The sequence below is a fragment of the Impatiens glandulifera genome, chromosome 4, assembly GCF_907164915.1.
Source record: "Impatiens glandulifera chromosome 4, dImpGla2.1, whole genome shotgun sequence".
Classification (NCBI taxonomy): domain Eukaryota; kingdom Viridiplantae; phylum Streptophyta; class Magnoliopsida; order Ericales; family Balsaminaceae; genus Impatiens; species Impatiens glandulifera.
In genome coordinates, this window is record NC_061865.1 from 2,768,321 (window position 1) to 2,786,617 (window position 18,297).

The 18,297-nt window shown below is 29.4% G+C and overlaps 1 protein-coding gene and 1 pseudogene across 1 annotated transcript; both read left to right on the forward strand.

The window, feature by feature from the left end:
- Window positions 1-293: 293 nt before the first annotated feature.
- Window positions 294-5,981, forward strand: LOC124933826 (aspartic proteinase A1-like). Its single transcript, XM_047474266.1, has 7 exons — window positions 294-617; window positions 699-759; window positions 860-957; window positions 1,014-1,123; window positions 1,203-1,371; window positions 1,449-1,481; window positions 5,922-5,981. Exons 1-7 carry the CDS (start codon window positions 294-296, stop codon window positions 5,979-5,981), a joined length of 855 nt encoding a protein of 284 aa, XP_047330222.1.
- Window positions 5,982-11,894: 5,913 nt separating this feature from the next.
- On the forward strand, window positions 11,895-14,637 carry LOC124933827 (annotated as a pseudogene).
- Window positions 14,638-18,297: the final 3,660 nt, after the last annotated feature.

Sequence of the window (18,297 nt, forward strand, 5' to 3'; positions counted from 1 at the left end):
AAATGAGCTAATTTTTGATAGTACATATGTTTAAATGACCTTTTATTTAGTTTTACAAGTATATACTCTAAGTGAACTTTTTTCCTATAATATAATTTTATTTGAATGTCTTGTATATTATATATTTTATTTTCATATATATTATTTAAATTAATCTTTATTTTAATTATTTAGATATAAAAAAGATAATAATTTGATGAAAAAGATGGTAATTTGAACATTTCAATAATAAATTGATGGAGATTCAGGGAATATGACCCTAAACATTCTTTTCCGTCGTCATGAACACGATCATGCATTTAACGCCACCTTTTCATCAGCAAAATCTATTTCTTTCATCCATCCTTCTTCAGCTGGTGTTTTCTGAATCCAACAATGGATTCGTTAGAATTGGACTGAAAAAGTTTAAATTAGATAAAAACAACATGATCCCTGCTCGACTTAACCCGCAACTACTGGATTCTCAAAATGCTGGCGGCATTGTAAAGTTAAAGAATTTCATTAACGTGCAGTACTACGGTGAGATTTCAATCGGTACACCACCACAGAAATTCACTGTGCTTTTTGATACAGGAAGCTCTAATATGTGGCTACCTTCCTCAAAGAGCTATTTCTCAGTAAGTTTGATCATATTTATACACAAGATTATACTATGAGGGGAGAAAATTATGTTGAATTTGCCTCTATTTCTGCTGCAGTGTGCGTGTTATTATCATTCCAAATACTATGCCCGTCGTTCAAGAACTTATAAAAAGAACGGTTGGTGTCTGTTGCAACTTTTAAAAAAATAACTTCATGTAAGCAACTAAGCAGGAAGGTGATATTGACTTGAAACACATAATTATGTGGTTTTGCATAGGAACATCTGCTAAGATACACTATGGTTCAAATTCAATATCTGGCAAGTTTAGCAAAGACAATGTTTTAGTTGGTGGTTTAACAATTAAGAATCAGATTATATCCTTTCATTTCATTAATACTAATACTACTTAAGTTTACTACAACTACAGGACTTCATTGAAGCAACAACACTGTCCGGTTTTGTGTTTCAGTTTACCAAGTTTGATGGCGTTCTTGGCCTTGGATTTCAGGAGATCTCACATGGAGGTGTTGCTCCAGTATGGTAAGTACTATCTTATGTCAAATTAGAATTTTTTGTGATATTCCTCTTTAAGATAAGGAGTATCCGCTCATATTTGCAGGTACAACATGATGAACCAGGGTCTGATTCAAAATCAAGTGTTCTCATTTTGGCTTAATAGAAATACAAAAGATGAGAAAGGAGGTGAACTTGTGTTTGGTAGGATTGATTCAAGGCATTATCAAGGGAACCATACTTATGTACCTCTTACCCACAAGAGTTATTGGCAAGTTGGGAAATTTATATACATATTTTTAATTTTTATGTTTATTTCTTTTATAATCATATATTGTGCTTGCTCTTGTAGTTTGATATGGGTTCGTCAAGGGTCAACCAATGGGTAAGTTTTTTCATCGGTCATTCATAAAAGAAGAGGTCATTTCTTAAACTAAGAGATATTGTTTAATGGGGAGGTCATGTTGGTGAAATGAATAAGAGAAAAAGAGAAAAAAATGTCATTTATTGATTATAGAGTACATTTTCAGGTATTTTTCGTTGTTCTGCAATGGTGGATTCTGGAACTTCTTTATTGTCAGATCCAACGTTATGTGAAAATGAAAAGGGGTTTTATTTTTTGTCATTCATACAATGGCCAATAAATATTAAATGATTTTCATAAGTGTAGGCTGTGATTATCATGATAAATCATGAAATTGGGGTCACCAAAGTAGTTAACCATGAATGAAAGTCAATTGTTGAAGTGTATGGACAAACCATTCTGAAAATTCTCTTAGTAAAGGTTTGTTATTTTTGTTGAAATATGATTTTCCTTCAAATACACAAATTATAATGCTGTCTTAACTTTTAATATGCGTCACCATATCAGAAAATTTGTTCCATAATTGGATTATGCCCAGTTTATGGAAGTAATAATAGAACATTAGATATTTTCTCTATCGTTAAGTGCAATACTTGTGAAATGTTGTGTGGATGGAGAGTAAGCATAAGAGGAATCAAAGTAAAACTGTTATTTAAAACTATGCTAACAAGGTAAATATTTATTATTCTCATTTAAAATAATTAATATTAACAGTTGAAAATAATTAATATTAACAGTTGAATCAAATAAATGATAAAAAAAAAAAACTAATGTTTACATCAGCTATGTGATTAGTTGTCAATACCAAATATGCAATCAGATGTGGATTGTTCGCTAATTTTTTCAATGGCTATAGTTTCGTTTTTAATTGGTTCTAGAAATTTTACCCTCTCACCTAAGGAGGTAAATAATTGTCTATCTTATTTTACTTTAATAGTTACATATTTTGTATTTTAATTGAACTGATATAAAATATTTAATTTGTCTTGAATTAGTATATAATGAAGACCGGAGAAGGAGATAAGACTAATTGCACAAGTGGCTTTATTTCTAGAGATCTTTCTACTCGCGGACATATCTGGTTTGACATAATCTATTTCTTTCTAAATACTTGCAATAATGAAAACAATTTGAAAATTTTATTGATGAGTTTAAGAAGGTGTCTCAAAGTGTGGCTATCCTCAATTTAAAGAATTCTTAATCATGAGATCTTTAATCTCTTATTCAAATATTCTTTTTATTTGAATTATATTAGTGAGTTAAGATTAATTCTTATTTTTATAAGTTAAAAAGTTGAATTTGAGATATTGATTTATTAACTAAATGATAATTTTTTTTAAAATCTAGAAAATATACATCATAATTTTTTTCATAATATGTCAAAGAGGTTGAGGGTGTGTTTGATAACCCTGGAATTGGCATTGAAATTGGAGGGTCCAATTCCAATTCTTATGTTCGTTAGACACTTTAATACTAAGAATTGGAAATAGAATTCCAATGGAATTCAATATAGTGTAATTTGATAGTTCTCAATTTCAATCTTTTTAGGTCGGAATTGTAATTCCAAATTAACACGTTTTTCATTTTTTGATATGTTTAACACGTTTTTCACACATTAAACACGTTTAACATATTTTTAACACGTTTAACACGTTTTTCACACGTTTAACACGTTTTTGACACATTTAACACATTTTTGACACATTTAACACGTTTTTTACGTCATTGACACGTTTAACACGTTTTTGACACGTTTAACATGATTTTTACGTTTTTAACACGTTTAACACGTTTTTGACACGTTTAACACAATTTTGACACGTTTAACACGTTTTGACACATTTAACACGTTTTTCACATCCTTGACACGTTTAACACGTTTTTGACACATTTAACACGTTTTTCACGTCCTTGACACGTTTAACATGTTTTTGGCACGTTTAACACGTTTTGATACATTTATCACGTTTTGACACATTTAACACGTTTTTCACGTCCTTGACACGTTTAATACGTTTTTGACACATTAAACACGTTTTTCACGTCATTGACATGTTTAACACGTCCTTGACACGTTTAACACGTTTTTGACACGTTTAACATGATTTTCACATTTTAAACACGTTTAACACATTTTGACACGTTTTTGGCACGTTTAACACGTTTAACACATTTTGACACATTTAACACGTTTTTCACTTCCTTGGCACGTTTAACACGTTTAACACGTTTTTCACGTCCTTGACATGTTTAACACGTCCTTGACACGTTTAACACGTTTAACATGATTTTCACATTTTTAACACGTTTAACACGTTTTTGACATTTTTAACACGTTTTGACACATTTAACACGTTTTTCACGTCCTTGACACGTCTAACACATTTTTGACACATTTAACACGTTTTTCACGTCCTTGACACGTTTAACACGTCCTTGACACGTTTAACACGTCCTTAACACGTTTTAGACATGTTTAACATGTTTTCACGTTTTTAACACGTTTTGACACGTTGAACACATTTTTAGCACCTTTAACACGTTTATGACACATTTAACACATTTTGACACATTAAAACGTTTTTTACGTCCTTGACTCGTTTTTGACACATTTAACACATTTTTCACGTTCTTGACACGTTTAACACGTCCTTGACATGTTTAACACATTTTTGACACGTTTAACATGATTTTCACGTTTTTAACACATTTTTGACACGTTTAACACGTTTTTGGCATGTTTAACACGTTTTGACACATTTAACACATTTTCACGTCATTGACACGTTTAACATGTCCTTGACACGTTCAACGCGTTTTTGACACGTTTAACATGATTTTCACGTTTTTAACACGTTTAATATGTTTTTGACACGTTTAACACGTTTTTTATATCTCGACACATTTTGGCACGTTTAACAAGTTTTTCACATTTTTTACACGTTTTTGACACGTTTACACAATTTTGACACATTTAACACGTTTTTTTTACGTTTTGACAGATTTAACACATTTCTTTACAATTTTGACACATTTACCTCATTTTGACACGTTTAACATGTTTTCACGCTTTGGACTATTTAACACGTTTTTTTTTACGTTTTTGACACATTTATCACGTTTTCACGTTTTTGACACATTTAACACATTTATCTCATTTTTGACACGTTTAACATGTTTTTCACGTTTTGGCACGTTTAACAAGTTTTTTAAATGTTTGGAACGTTTAACACATTTTTGACACGTTTTCATGTTTTTAACACGTTTAAAATGTTTTTAACACATTTAAAATGTTTTTAACACATTAAACACGTTTAACATGTTGTTGACACGTTTCACATGTTTTTTACGTTTATGAAACGTTTGACACATTTTTAATACATTTAACACGTTTTTAACACATTTAACACTTTTTCACGTTTTGGCACGTTTAACAAGTTTTTCACTTATTTGGCACGTTTAACACATTTTTGATACGTTTAACACGACACTACGTTTTTGACATATTTAACACGTTTTAAACCTATTAAAATGTGTGAAAAACATGTTAAACGTATTAAAATTGTCAAAAACGTGTTAAATGTGCCGAAAACGTGGAAACGTGTTAAAAACGGGATTAAGTGTAAAAAATGTGAAAACGTGTTAAAACGTGTGAGAAACGTGAAAGCGTGTTAAAACGTGTGAAAAACGTGTTAAAAACGTGTTAAACTTGTCAAAGTATGAAAAACATGTTAAACGTGTCAAAATATGTAAAACGTGTTAGACATGCCAAAAATATATTTAACGTGCCAAAAACGTGAAAAACATGTTAAACATGTGAAAAACGTGTTAAATGTGAAAAACGTGTGAAAATGTGTTAAATGTGTTAAACGTGTGAAAAATGTGTTAAATGTGTCAAAACATAAAAAAACGTGTTAAACGTGTCAAAAATGTGTAAAACGTGTAAAAATGTGAAAACATGTTAAACGTGTGAAAAACGTATTAAACATGTTAAAAAAGTTCAAATACGTGAAAAAACGTGTTAAACTTGTTAAAAAGTGTGAAAAACATGTTAAACGTATTAAAAATGTCAAAAACGTGTTAAGCATATCAAAAACGTGAAAAACATGTTAAACGTGTGAAAATGTGTTAAACATGTCAAAAATGTGTTAAACATGTCAAAAACGTATTAAACGTGCCAAAAACGTGAAAACATATTTAAAAAATTAATATTTTGAACCGATATTTTATTTTACAAACATAAGAATTAGAATTAAATTACAATTCTATCATTTTTCCAAACATAGGAATTGGAATTGAATTACAATTCTATAATTTTTTCAAGCATATGAATTGAATTGTAATTCAATGCCAATTCTCATGAAATTAGAATTTCAATTTCAATTCCACCTCGTCAAACACACCATAAGACAATTGTGTATTAATTCACTAATCATGATTATCTTTGTTTTATCTATGAAGGGTTTTGGGGGACATATTCATGGGTCGTTACCTCCACAGTATTTGACTATGGCGGATTGAAAGTTGGATTTGTCGATACAGCATAATATTAATAATAAAAATAATTGACACATATTTGTTAAATTATTTATGTTCATAAGAATATTTGAATCAAATTTGTTTCCATTTACAACATTTATATTGAGTCTTGTATGTTTTATTTTTTTTCTATGACTCATTTTTCGATCTTTAAAATATTTTAAACACGTTTTAAGATAATTCATAGCTCGCAATTGGTTGAGTCTCATGCCTTATTTTCTACTTGACTGCACCCGCTGTAAGAAACGAGGAATTTTAAATGTAGGCTCGACCCGAGTGTTTTTAGAAAAATGATTTAGTCAATTATTTTCTTAAGTCCTGTGGTTTATTTTCCTCTTGAATCTCGTAAAACAAAACGGGAAAATGACTCTATCAAGAGTCGTCTCATCTTAAATTGTGATGAGGAACTGCAATATTACTTAACAATAGTTAGACATACTTTTGTGCTTTTTAAGAGTCATCACCTAGTTACTTATCGAGAAATTAAGAATGAATTTTTTTAGAATTTTTTTTTGGCTCAGCGCTTAGTTATATATGGGAAATGGCCTCGTTGTTGTGTCACACACGTCCATCAAAATGAACAATCACTATTCCGAAACAAATTTGATTTTATTTTATTTTATCATGACATTACATGTTACACAATTATTTATAAAATTTAAATCCTGAACTTAATCTCGTTTCTCTTTAAAAGATTTTAATTATGCCCTAGTTCTAGATATAAAAGAGATACTATTTTCACCTAAATTTTATCTATATTAAGACATTTCAGTACAGAAAATTTCATCTAAGTTTAACCGAATTACCTGCGGTGTAAATGGTAAATTTGGACCGAAAATTGATAAACGATTAGGGTCAGAAATGTAAAAAAAAAAATTCTAAGTAATTTTCTATTTTTTAAAATTTTAAAAAATGTTTAAAACCTTCCTAGATTAAAAATGACTTAGATAATTAAATTTCCCAAAATAAAACTAAAAACAATGCCTTAGCCCTGAACCAGGAGTAACATATTGTATAGATATCCTTGCTAATTAGAATATTTTTGAGTATACTCGAGGTAGCAGGTAGCATTTGACTTTCAATGATCAAGATTCATCTTTGATGAAATTACTATATTTTGAGATTGTGAAATATATGTGTTTATTTTCTTTCATACAAATAATTGTTTGTCCAAAATATCTTTACGTTAGTTATGAGTATGAGAAACTAACATGTTGTTTTGAGTATTAAGTGAAACAATATTGATAATTTTTTTTATTAATCTAAATAAACCTGCAAACTAGTTGAATTTGATGATTAAGACATAACAATATCATTGTAACTTACTTAAGTTATTCCTTGTTTGTGGCAATAATACTTAGAGGTCATGAGTTGAATTTTTACTATTATCTTATTTTTGTTTTAGAATATAAGATTGAGCGTGAAATATGTTGAAATCAAGTTAGTGAAATTACTTGGAGCAAAGAAAAATGATCTTTATAAGTATGGCTTTACAACTTTAGTCATATTTATAAAATGTCTAATTTGACTTGACAAAAACGTGAATGTGAAGAAGAAGAATGATAATCATTTTCATTTGATTAAATTCTCAAATATATTAATTATCTTCAAGCTGCAATCTAAATTCTAAAGAAAATTATTGTCATTACGTCGGATTGCGATATTGCCGATGCTGACATTAATCATGTTTTTCTAAGGGATTAAGAAGACTACGAACTCAAGCTGATGTCAATATAAGTAAAAAAATTTACTTTGTGATAATGTCTTTTTTTAAGGATAAAATTATTTTTTTATTAATTTACAATTTATTTAATATCGTATTAACCATGATGAACATTTAGGCATCATTTACATACTCTTTATAATTTAAAGATTGGACAAGTCAAAAGCTCTTGAGAGTTCTGCACAAGAAAGGAATTGGCAAGAAGCATTTGATGGTAGTCAATCTGTCAAAAATATATTATGTATGAAATGTATTTGGATAAACAAACTTTTGTAGATTTTGGGGCAATTTAATGTTGATAGTCTGATAGACTCAAGGCCTTTGATCAAAATTTTAACAGAAAAGATAATGTAGGTTAATCTTTGTTAAAAATCTAGTTTATTTATTAAAATTTATGGTTTTGTTTGTAGGGAATCAATCAAAACATAAGAAGAGGAAAGGTTGATATTTGGAATTCAGATAATATATTTCCAGATTATTTGCTTTAGACATTATTAATGTTGTCTTAGATCTGATGAATTCTCTATTATATTTCCCAATATTCCACCTGGATAAATGAATAGTACCTTTAAAATCCTGGATAAATTAATTATACTTTGATTTTTTTTTATCTGATAATAACTCAATTCATTTAAATCTATGATTTATGTTGTCATATAATTAACATGGTAATTGACTAAATAGTACCTTTAAAATTTCTTTTTATATTATGGTTTTGACATATTACATAACTAACATGCAAAATTTCTTTTCAAATTTTATTTTATCTAGGATGAAGATCGGTTTAACTACAGATATTAATATTACTCCCTCTTAATCAATTATAAATTTTATTTGTAGAATTATCATCTCATTCATTGTTTTTATCATGGACAGATATTGAAGACTATGTAATAATAATAAAAAAGAGTTTTCTGATGTGATGTGAGGATTCAAATTTATATCTTTAATTTTATAATTGATGTATTTTATATTCACTTTATATCATTGAAAAACAATAATTATATTTAATAGAAATATTAATATGTTTCTTTGTTTTTGCTAATGAATGTTCTAGTTTCTTAATTTTTTAATTTTTATAATTTAAAAAATTGCTTATTTAGTATAAATAATTATAAAAACATTGGGTGAGTTTTAATTTCCCATAACACATCATTAGCGACGACGACGACAGTAAATTATTCCTGTAGTTATATTTATAACGACGGTTATTTATTACTATAGTCATTTTTTAGCAACGCTACTTAATCATGTAGCTAGCAACAGTTAACTAACTGGGTATATTAAATGCGGCTAAGATCAATAGCCACAATATATTCATCAATAACGACGGTATTTCGATTGAGTAGACTTAAATATTTGGGCATCGTTAATGGGCTGACCTAATTCTATATTGGATAGGATTATGATAAATATATATATAATTAGGACTTTTGGAAATCTGAGACTTATAGATTTCTTATATAAACTCATTCACAACTAGAGCGGTCAGACGGGCCAACCCACGGCAGGGCAGGCCTACCCACCAAAACACATTGTTTGACGGATCAATGGCAAGTCGACCTCCATCCCGACGGGTTGAAAATCCCCAACCCAACCCAAGGTGGATTGCATGTTAGGCAAGTCAACCCGCGGATTATCTCACTATAAATAAAAATCATTAATAGTTTTAGAAAACAAGAGTTAATAACATGATCAAATAGTCATAATACACACCAAACAATTGAGAACTTTTCCATAATGGAGGGGGTAACACTATCATAAAAGAGTATTTGCTCACCAATAATGGAAGGGTAACACTATCATAAATCGAGAAGCATAAACTCAATTGAGAACTTTTCCATCTCCACAATGCATGTCCAGAGGATATCTCATCATAGGAAAGAAGATCAATCCTTTGCATTCTAGTTCAAATATCTTGCAACATCGATCCTTGGTTTGTAACATATTTTCATTCATCATTGACATTGACAGTCCTTGCAATTAATTATAGAAGTACATACACCATCTCGTGATACTTCTTCATAAGAGGATTATGTACCTTTTTTATTTAAACATGTCTAGTAATTATTAGGATAAAGCTCTAGACAACATTTGTGTGGCATACCTTCCTAATATGTCTATTATCAAGAGTTTAAAACAGTAAAAACATAAATTTTTATAGTCAAAATTTTGTTTTTCGAGTTAAACAGGATAAACCCCAGTAGAGTCGCCAAGGAGAAGTGCTCTCTCGATGCATTTTATGCCTCGGGTTTGGGTCCGTGAGAATTTGTTTTTATCAAAATGGGATAGCTCAATTAAGTTTTAAAAAAATCCTTTTAGAAATATCTTTTAGGAGAAATTATTTTTAAATTAACTTTTTTTTTTAGAATCTCGGCTATGAGTATTTTTTTTTTACAATTTGTCATATCAAACCGCTAGCAACTTAATTTGAAAGAATTTATATTTGATTTTTAAGAATATCAATAAAATATTTACGTATACAAACGTAAGTTAGATAATTCTTTTGAATTCGCTATTTGGTTACACTTAAGTAAAGAGTTTTCGCAATAAATTAACAACGCTCGTTAAAGAATAAGGTCTATTTCAAGAAATTTTGGCTTTAAGAAGTTGGATTGTAGGTTTTATTTGTCCGATTATTTTTTAAATTAAATTTCAATACATGTAATTGGTGTCAAGATTTATTGAAAAGTACTTGAAAATATTAGTTTAAAGAAGTTATATTTAAAAATAAATTTAAACTAGTCTTTAATAAAATATTTTTTTATGATATTATTCTATAAATAATTTAAATTAGTTTTTTATTTTTCGAATTTTTAAAAAATAATTTAAAACTTTTAAATATCAAAAATGTTTGAAATTAAAAAAATAAGACTCCAGGAACGAGTTTAACCGTACGCGAGGTAGACCACCTGTTCTTGGCGTGGTTTGTGCGTGAGTTGGGTCGTCTTTAGGCGTGGTTTGAGCTGAAGTCAAAGTGGCTTAGGCTTTGGTCAAGGTCAATTGGAACGCTGGTTGAACGGACGCGGCACGGTAAAGAATTGGTCTCATCGTTCAAGGCGCGATAAACTTTTTTTTCGTTTGTTTGATATCCGTTTGATTTCAATTTTGTTTTTTTCCTTAGAGGATTAATAAACTGAACGAAAGATTCAACGAAAGCAGGTCCACAAATCCGACGTGGCCTGCCAGGTGTCTCCATGTCCCAAAAGCGCTCATTTCGGGTCCCAAAACCACTCATTTCGGGAAGAAGAAAAAAAACAAATTTTTTCGAAATGGCCGTTTCGGGTCCCGAAACCACTCATTTCAGGAAGAATTTTTTTTTCAAAAATGGCCGTTTTGGGTCTCGAAACCACTCATTTCGGGTCCCGAAATTACTAATTTCGGGAAGAATTTTTTTTCTTCCGAAATGGCCGTTTCAAAACTTGAAATTACCGTTTCGGGATCCGAAATTACCGTTTTGGGACATTTGAAAATTTTCTCTCTCTCCTACCCACGTGTCATGCCACGTTGATTCGTGGACTTATTTTCATTGAATATTTCGTTGAGTTTATTATTTTTCTTTCCTTACGCGGTTGTGTGTCCATTTCATTTCAAAACTCCATATTTCCCTTTTAAGTTTATTTAGTAGAATGATGTCGTTTTCTTAAAAAAAATAAAATAACAGGTCTTATCCAGATTGTGAATTCAAAACAAATGGAGAGCTTTCTCTCCTTTTCGAAGTCAAAACTATTAAAATAAAATACATATTTATTTGACTTATCTTGTTTAATAAGTTTTATAATAATTTTTATTTTTATAATACAATAAGATTTTTATTACAATATGTTTTATATTAATATTTATATAAAGTATTATATGATATTTAATTAATATTAATTTTTAATAAAATAGATAAAGTTAATAATATTTTTTAATAAAAGGGATTTAGGAAATATAACCTTAACCCTCCTTGTTCATTTGCTCTCCCCGTCGTCACTTACACGATCATGCAAAAACTACTTTGGGAGAACAATTTCATCTCTAGAAATGTCCCCATCCATCACTATCGATTCGCTAAAGCGAAGAAACATAATCATCCAAGTATTTCCAAATCTTCGTTCTTCTTGCACTTCTACTTCTCATTCGTTTTGTTAATTAATCAAGTTCTTCAAATCGCTTTTGCAGTTGGTCAAGCATGGGAACAAAGTTTAGAGCAGCAGTTATTCTCCTTTTTCTTTCATTCATCCTTCTTCAGCTGGTGTTTTCTGAATCCAACGATGGATTCGTTAGAATTAGACTCAAAAAGTTTAAGTTAGATGAAAACAATCGGAACGCTGCTCGACTTACCAGGCAAATACTGGATTCTAAAATTGCTCGCGGCATTGTAGGGCTAAAGAATTACATGAACATGCAGTACTATGGTGAGATTTCAATCGGTACACCGCCACAGAACTTCACTGTAATGTTTGATACAGGAAGCTCTAATCTGTGGATACCTTCCTCAAAATGCTACTTATATGTAAGTTAGATCATATTTATACAATGTATATATCATTCATACAATTTTTCATACAATGTATCGCCTCTATTTCTGCTGCAGCCTGCGTCTCATTTTCATTCCAAATACAATGCCAGTCAATCAAGAACATATAAAGTCAACGGTTAGGTGTCTGTTGCAACTTTTATAGAAATAACTTCATGTAATCATGAAGGTGACATTGACTTGAAACATAATGTTGATGTTTTGCACAGGAACATCTGCTGAGATATTCCATGGTTCAGGTTCAATTGCTGGCAACTTTTGCCAAGACGATGTTTTAGTTGGTGGTTTGACAATTAAGAATCAGGTTATTATATATATATATATATATATACAACATATCCTTTCATAGACTTTCCAAATCATTATTTCTTTAATACTAATACTATTATTTAAGTTTACTACAACTACAGGACTTCATTGAAGCAAGAAGACTGTCCGGTTTTGTGTTTAAGTTTACCAAGTTTGATGGTGTTCTTGGCCTTGGATTTCAGGAGATCTCAGCTGGAGGTGTTGTTCCAGTATGGTATGTACTATCTTATGTCAAATTCAAATTTGTTGTGATATTCCTCATTAAGATAAGGAGTATTCACTCATACTTGTAGGCACAACATGATGAACCAGGGTCTGATTCAGAATCCAGTGTTCTCATTTTGGCTAAATAGAAACACAAAAGAAGAGGAAGGAGGTGAACTTGTGTTTGGGGTGATTGATCCAAGGCATTACAAGGGGAATCATACTTATTTCCCTGTGACCCATAAGGGTTTTTGGCAGGTTGAGAAAATTTATAAACATATTTTTAATTTTTATGGTTGTTTTTTTTATAACTATATTCCTCTTGTAGTTTGATATGAGTGAAGTCTTCGTCAGGGGTCAACCAATAGGTAAGTTCTTTCATCGGTTATTCATAAAAGAAGAGGTCATTTCTTAAACTAAGAGATATTGTTTAATGGGAGGTCATGTTGGTGTAATGAATAAAAGAAAATGAGAGAACATGTCATTCATTGATTATAGAGTACATTTTTCAGGTTTTTCTGGTTGTTCTGCCAGGGTGGATTCTGGAACTTTTTTTTGTCAGGTCCAACGGTATGTGAAACTGAAAAAGGGTTTTATTTTTTTGTGATTCATACAATGATGATCGAGAAATAATGAATGATTTTCATAAGTGTAGGCTGTGATTACCATGATAAACAATGAAATTGGAGTTAGAGGAGTTGTTAACCGTAAATGCAAGACAATAGTTGGAGTGCATGGACAATCAATTCTGAACAAGCTCCTAGTAAAGATTTTTTTTTTGTTTTTTTTTTTAAATCTGATTTACCTTAAAATACACAAATTCTAATGTTATCTTAACTTTTAACAGGTGCCACCATCTCAGAAAATTTGTTCTCTAATTGGATTATGCTCATTTAATAGAAGTAATAATAGAAGAACTTCAGATGTTTTACTTATGTGCAATACTTGTGAAATGATAGTTGTGTGGATATGGAGAGTCAGCTTAAGAGGAATAGAAAAAAAACTGTTATTTTAAAATATGTTAATAAGGTACTTATTTATTATTCTCGTTTAAAATAATTAATATTAATATTTGAATCAAATAAATGATAAAATAAAATGTTTACATAGCTCTGTGATTCGCTGCCAATTCCAAATATTCATTTAGATGTGGATTGTTGGCAAATTTCCTCGATGCCTACAGTTTCATTTTTAATTGGTTCTAGAAATTTTACCCTCTCGCCTAAGGAGGTAAATAATTGTCTATCTTATTCTACGTTAATTGTTACATATTTTTGTGTTTTTATTGATTTGGTTGATAAAATATTTAATTTGTCTTGAATTAGTATATATTGAAGACCGGAGAAGGTGACGCGGCCCATTGCAAAAGTGGCTTTATTTCCCGTGATCTTTTTCTCCCCGTGGACCTCTCTGGTTTGAAATAATATCTTTCAAATTTCTATACTTGCAAAAACATGCTTCTTAATAATATACTTCTTAAGTTTTTTAATAATATATCAAACTAGTTTTTGACAGATACATTTTAATTCACTGATCTTAATTATGATTAATGTTTTTATGAAGGGTTTTAGGAGATATATTTATGGGTCGTTACCACACAGTATTTAACTTTAGAAGATTGATAGTTGAATTTGCGATGCGGCATAATATTAATAATAATAATGATAATGGACACATATTTGTTAAATTCATTTATGTTCACACGAGGTCAAATTTGTTTCCATTTACAATATATATTGTCTTGTATGCTCTATTTTTTATCACTGTCTCGTTTTTCGATACTTAAAACAATTTAAACCTTGTCTTTAAGGCGGTTGGTAGCTCGCAATTGGATTGAGTCACATTCCTTACTTCTTTCTGCTCGACTGCACCAGCGGTAAGAGACGAGATATTTTAAATGTAGGCTTGCCTCGAGTACTTTTAGAAAAATGTTTTAGTCGATTATTTTCCTAAGTCTCGTGGTTTACTTTTCTCTCAAATCTAGTAAAAAAAACTAGAAAATGATTATATCAAGAGTTGTCTCATCTTAAATTGAGATACTGAATCCAAATATAACTTAGCAATAGTTAGACATGCTTTAATTATTTTTAAGAGTCGTCGTCTAGTTACTTATCGAGAACTTAAGAAAGAAAATTTTTAGAAAATTTTCCGGCTCAACGTTTGATTACGCGTGGAAAAGGGCTTCGGTGATGTGTCCCACATTCCCATCAAAATGGACAGTCTCTACTCCGAAACAAATTGGCATTTTAGATTTTATTATAACATATTACAAAAAATTATTAATGTAAATCCCGAACCTAATCTCGTTTCTCTGTAAAAGATTTTATGTATGTCCCGGTCTAAGATTTAAAAGAGATATGCCCTTTTCATCTAAATTTCATTTGTATATGGTAATTATGAACCGAAAATTTGATAAACGATTAGTGTCAGAAATGTAAAATTTTATTTTAAGTCATTTTCTATTTTTTTAAATGTTTAGAACCTTCTTAGATCGAAAACGACTTAAAAAAATTAAATTTGTCAAAATACAACTATAATCAGTGCCTTACACATGAACTAAATTAAGGGTGTTTATCTGTTCAGTTTTCGAGTTATTCGAGTTCATCGGTTTGGTTTCTTAGAATTTGATATTCGGTTCGAATTTCGAATAATACGAATTCGAACCGAATTTGATTTGATTTTTTTATTTTATTGTTAAATATTGAAAGCAAATTATTCTAATTCAAACTAATTCGAACGGAATTCGATTTAATTTTATTGTTAAATCTTGAATTCAAATTAGTCTAATTCAAAACAAAATTTGAAAATCAAAAATAAAATTCGAATTCAGTAAATTTGAATTCGGTCGGTTATTCGGTTCAGACCAAATATTAACACCCTAAATCGATTGTTCTAAGTGTGAAGGCGGTTAAGAGTTGAATCATGGTTAAATGTAAAAGTCAACTTACCAAAGTAAGTCTTAACCTTAGCCCCCACCAATTTATCAATAATAATGCACTAACAAGTTCTTTTTTGGGGGAAAAATAAAAAATAGGACAACGGATTAAGTATGTAGCCCACAAACACACTTAACCATTTAACTAGACGCAGAACTTGCCGCCTGACAGACTCGAACCTAGGAACTTAGGGTTGGTATCCACTTCTTATTACACTAACAAGTTTTGAATATATCAAATCAAGAACTTATCATAGAAATTAGATGGTGTTTTTTAGAAGATTTTTTACTTTCAATCGAATGTGAATTCCTGGTTAGGTTGGATTATACAAATTTCTAGAATAATAAATGAAGTAAGTAAGTGATTTGCGACTTGTCTACACTAATTAACACATTGGACCTTCGCCTCACAGACGAGAAAGATTATCATAATTTCTCGGATGGTTAAATCAAGATTACAACAATCAAATTAATGTTCTAATTAACTTAAAATTGTCATACAAATATGCTGCAAGTCTCATATTAATGTATGGACCAACAAATTGTTAAAGAAAAATTAACACTAAACTCTGACAGTCATCATAATTTCAATACATTATCAATTTTTCTTTACAAACATTTTATAAATTGATCATAGGAGTTTCTTATATATCTTTTTCAAGCTTACACTGGAAAGAGACGATATGAAATTTTCATCCGAAATTCAAATTTAGGCGAACTCTAGTTAGATTTATTCAAGCGTTTAAGGATCTAACAATTAACTTCTATATCATCCTAGGTATATATCAGTAACCGAATCAAGAATTGATGTAGTGCTTCTTCATAGTTCCTACCACACCTTATTACCAATATTCTTGCAATTTTTTTGTTCTTTTTTCCTCCATTTTTTTTTTATTTCGGCAAAGAATCAACCACAACATTAAATCTCAAAACAATATATATTTAATAATATTATTATTATCATTACTTCCCTATTATTTTTATTTATTTCAACACTTAATTTTATTATATCTTAGTCATGTTGTTTTATTTTATTTATTTGTATATTTATTTAATTCAAACAAATCTTTAAGGCTGCAAGTATTTTCAAGCTTTTAAGTTATTTTTAAGTTATTTTTGAAATCTTGTACTGAGATTTTAAACTCGGTTATAGATAATCTGAAAATTTCAACAAGAGTTTAGGAGTGCTATTCAACTCATGGTACTTTTCTTCACAATTTTTGGCATCAATCACAAGTGTAGACACTCATTTTTTACATCCTTCAAATTTATAACTTTTAAAAATTTCAAACATTTTTCAAAAAAATATAATTGTTTTGAAATTCATAAACACAGTATCCTTACACGAGATTAAAAAATTAATTCGAATGGTGTAGTTGTGTCAACCAATTTTTGAATTAGTTAAAATTCAAACATATTTTTAAAGTAGTCAAAATAAATAGATAAATAAATAAACATATTAAAAATCATAAAAAAAGAGAGTTATTATAGACTTACTTTTTTTACAGGTCAAGTCCAACCTAAAGGACCAGGTCCAGCCTCTTAGAATGCCCAAGCCCAAAGGGTAAAATTTTAAGGAAAAAAAAGGAAAGAATTTTAGGTTTGTTTTGTTGGAAGGCTATTTCATTTTTGGATTAATTAGAATAGAGATAATGATGGGTGTTTGTGTTGTTAATAAAAATGGGTTGGGCCAAGAAAAAAAAATTATAGCTCACAAATTAAAAAAAGTTATAGATCACAAAGTTAAAAAAATATATATACTTAAAATTCCTTTACTAGTGAGGCATTAAAATATAATATTGTTAATTTATCTTTGAATAATTTTAATATATATGGTTAGTATACCACTTTGAAATTGTTATAACGAGTTATTACGAGAAAAATAATATTAAAATAAATGAAATTCATTGTTTTTAAAACTTTTAATCTTCATTTCAATTTCTTGAGTAGAAATTATAAGATGAATGAGATAGTCAATATTTTCTTTATAGAAATCATACTCATTAAAATGACTTTAGTCATTAATGTTGGAACCATTCCAATTTCTTGTGTAGAAATTATGAGATGAATGAATAGTTAATGATTTTTTTTGGTAGAAATAAGACTCCTTAAAATGACTTGAGAGTCATTGATGTAAAAATCATTCAAATTTCTTGTGAATTATGAGATTAATGGGATGACGATTTCTTATAAAAATATGATTTGTCAAAATGACATTAATCATTATTGTTGACATCATTATAATTTCATATGTAAGAAATTATGAAATGAATTGGGAATCCTAATGATTTCTTATGTAGAAATTTAATTTGTCAAAATGATGTTGTCATTAATATTTTGAAACATTTTAATTTCATCTATAGAAATTATGTGATTAGTAATGACAGAATGAATGTCATTTGTGTTATAACTCATTATATTAGCATTCAAAAAGATAACTATGTAAATCGAAATATTTTCGCAAGAAATATCTCGGTGAGAACGATCCACCTAGATTTGTTTTAAGTGTTGTCGCTTCACGTTGATTATCGGTCAAAACACGATAATGTAATTACTTCGATTAAGACATGAGGCACATTTGTTGTCATATATTGTGTTGCTAAGT

Excerpts from the sequence above, each read along its gene's own strand:
- LOC124933826 (XM_047474266.1), top strand. The coding sequence starts at position 294 with ATGCATTTAACGCCACCTTTTCATCAGCAAAATCTATTTCTTTCATCC. Across the intron at positions 760-859 it reads AAGAACTTATAAAAAGAACG|GAACATCTGCTAAGATACAC; the intron begins GTTGGTGTCTGT and ends GGTTTTGCATAG. Across the intron at positions 1,482-5,921 it reads CGTCAAGGGTCAACCAATGG|GGTTTTGGGGGACATATTCA; the intron begins GTAAGTTTTTTC and ends TTATCTATGAAG.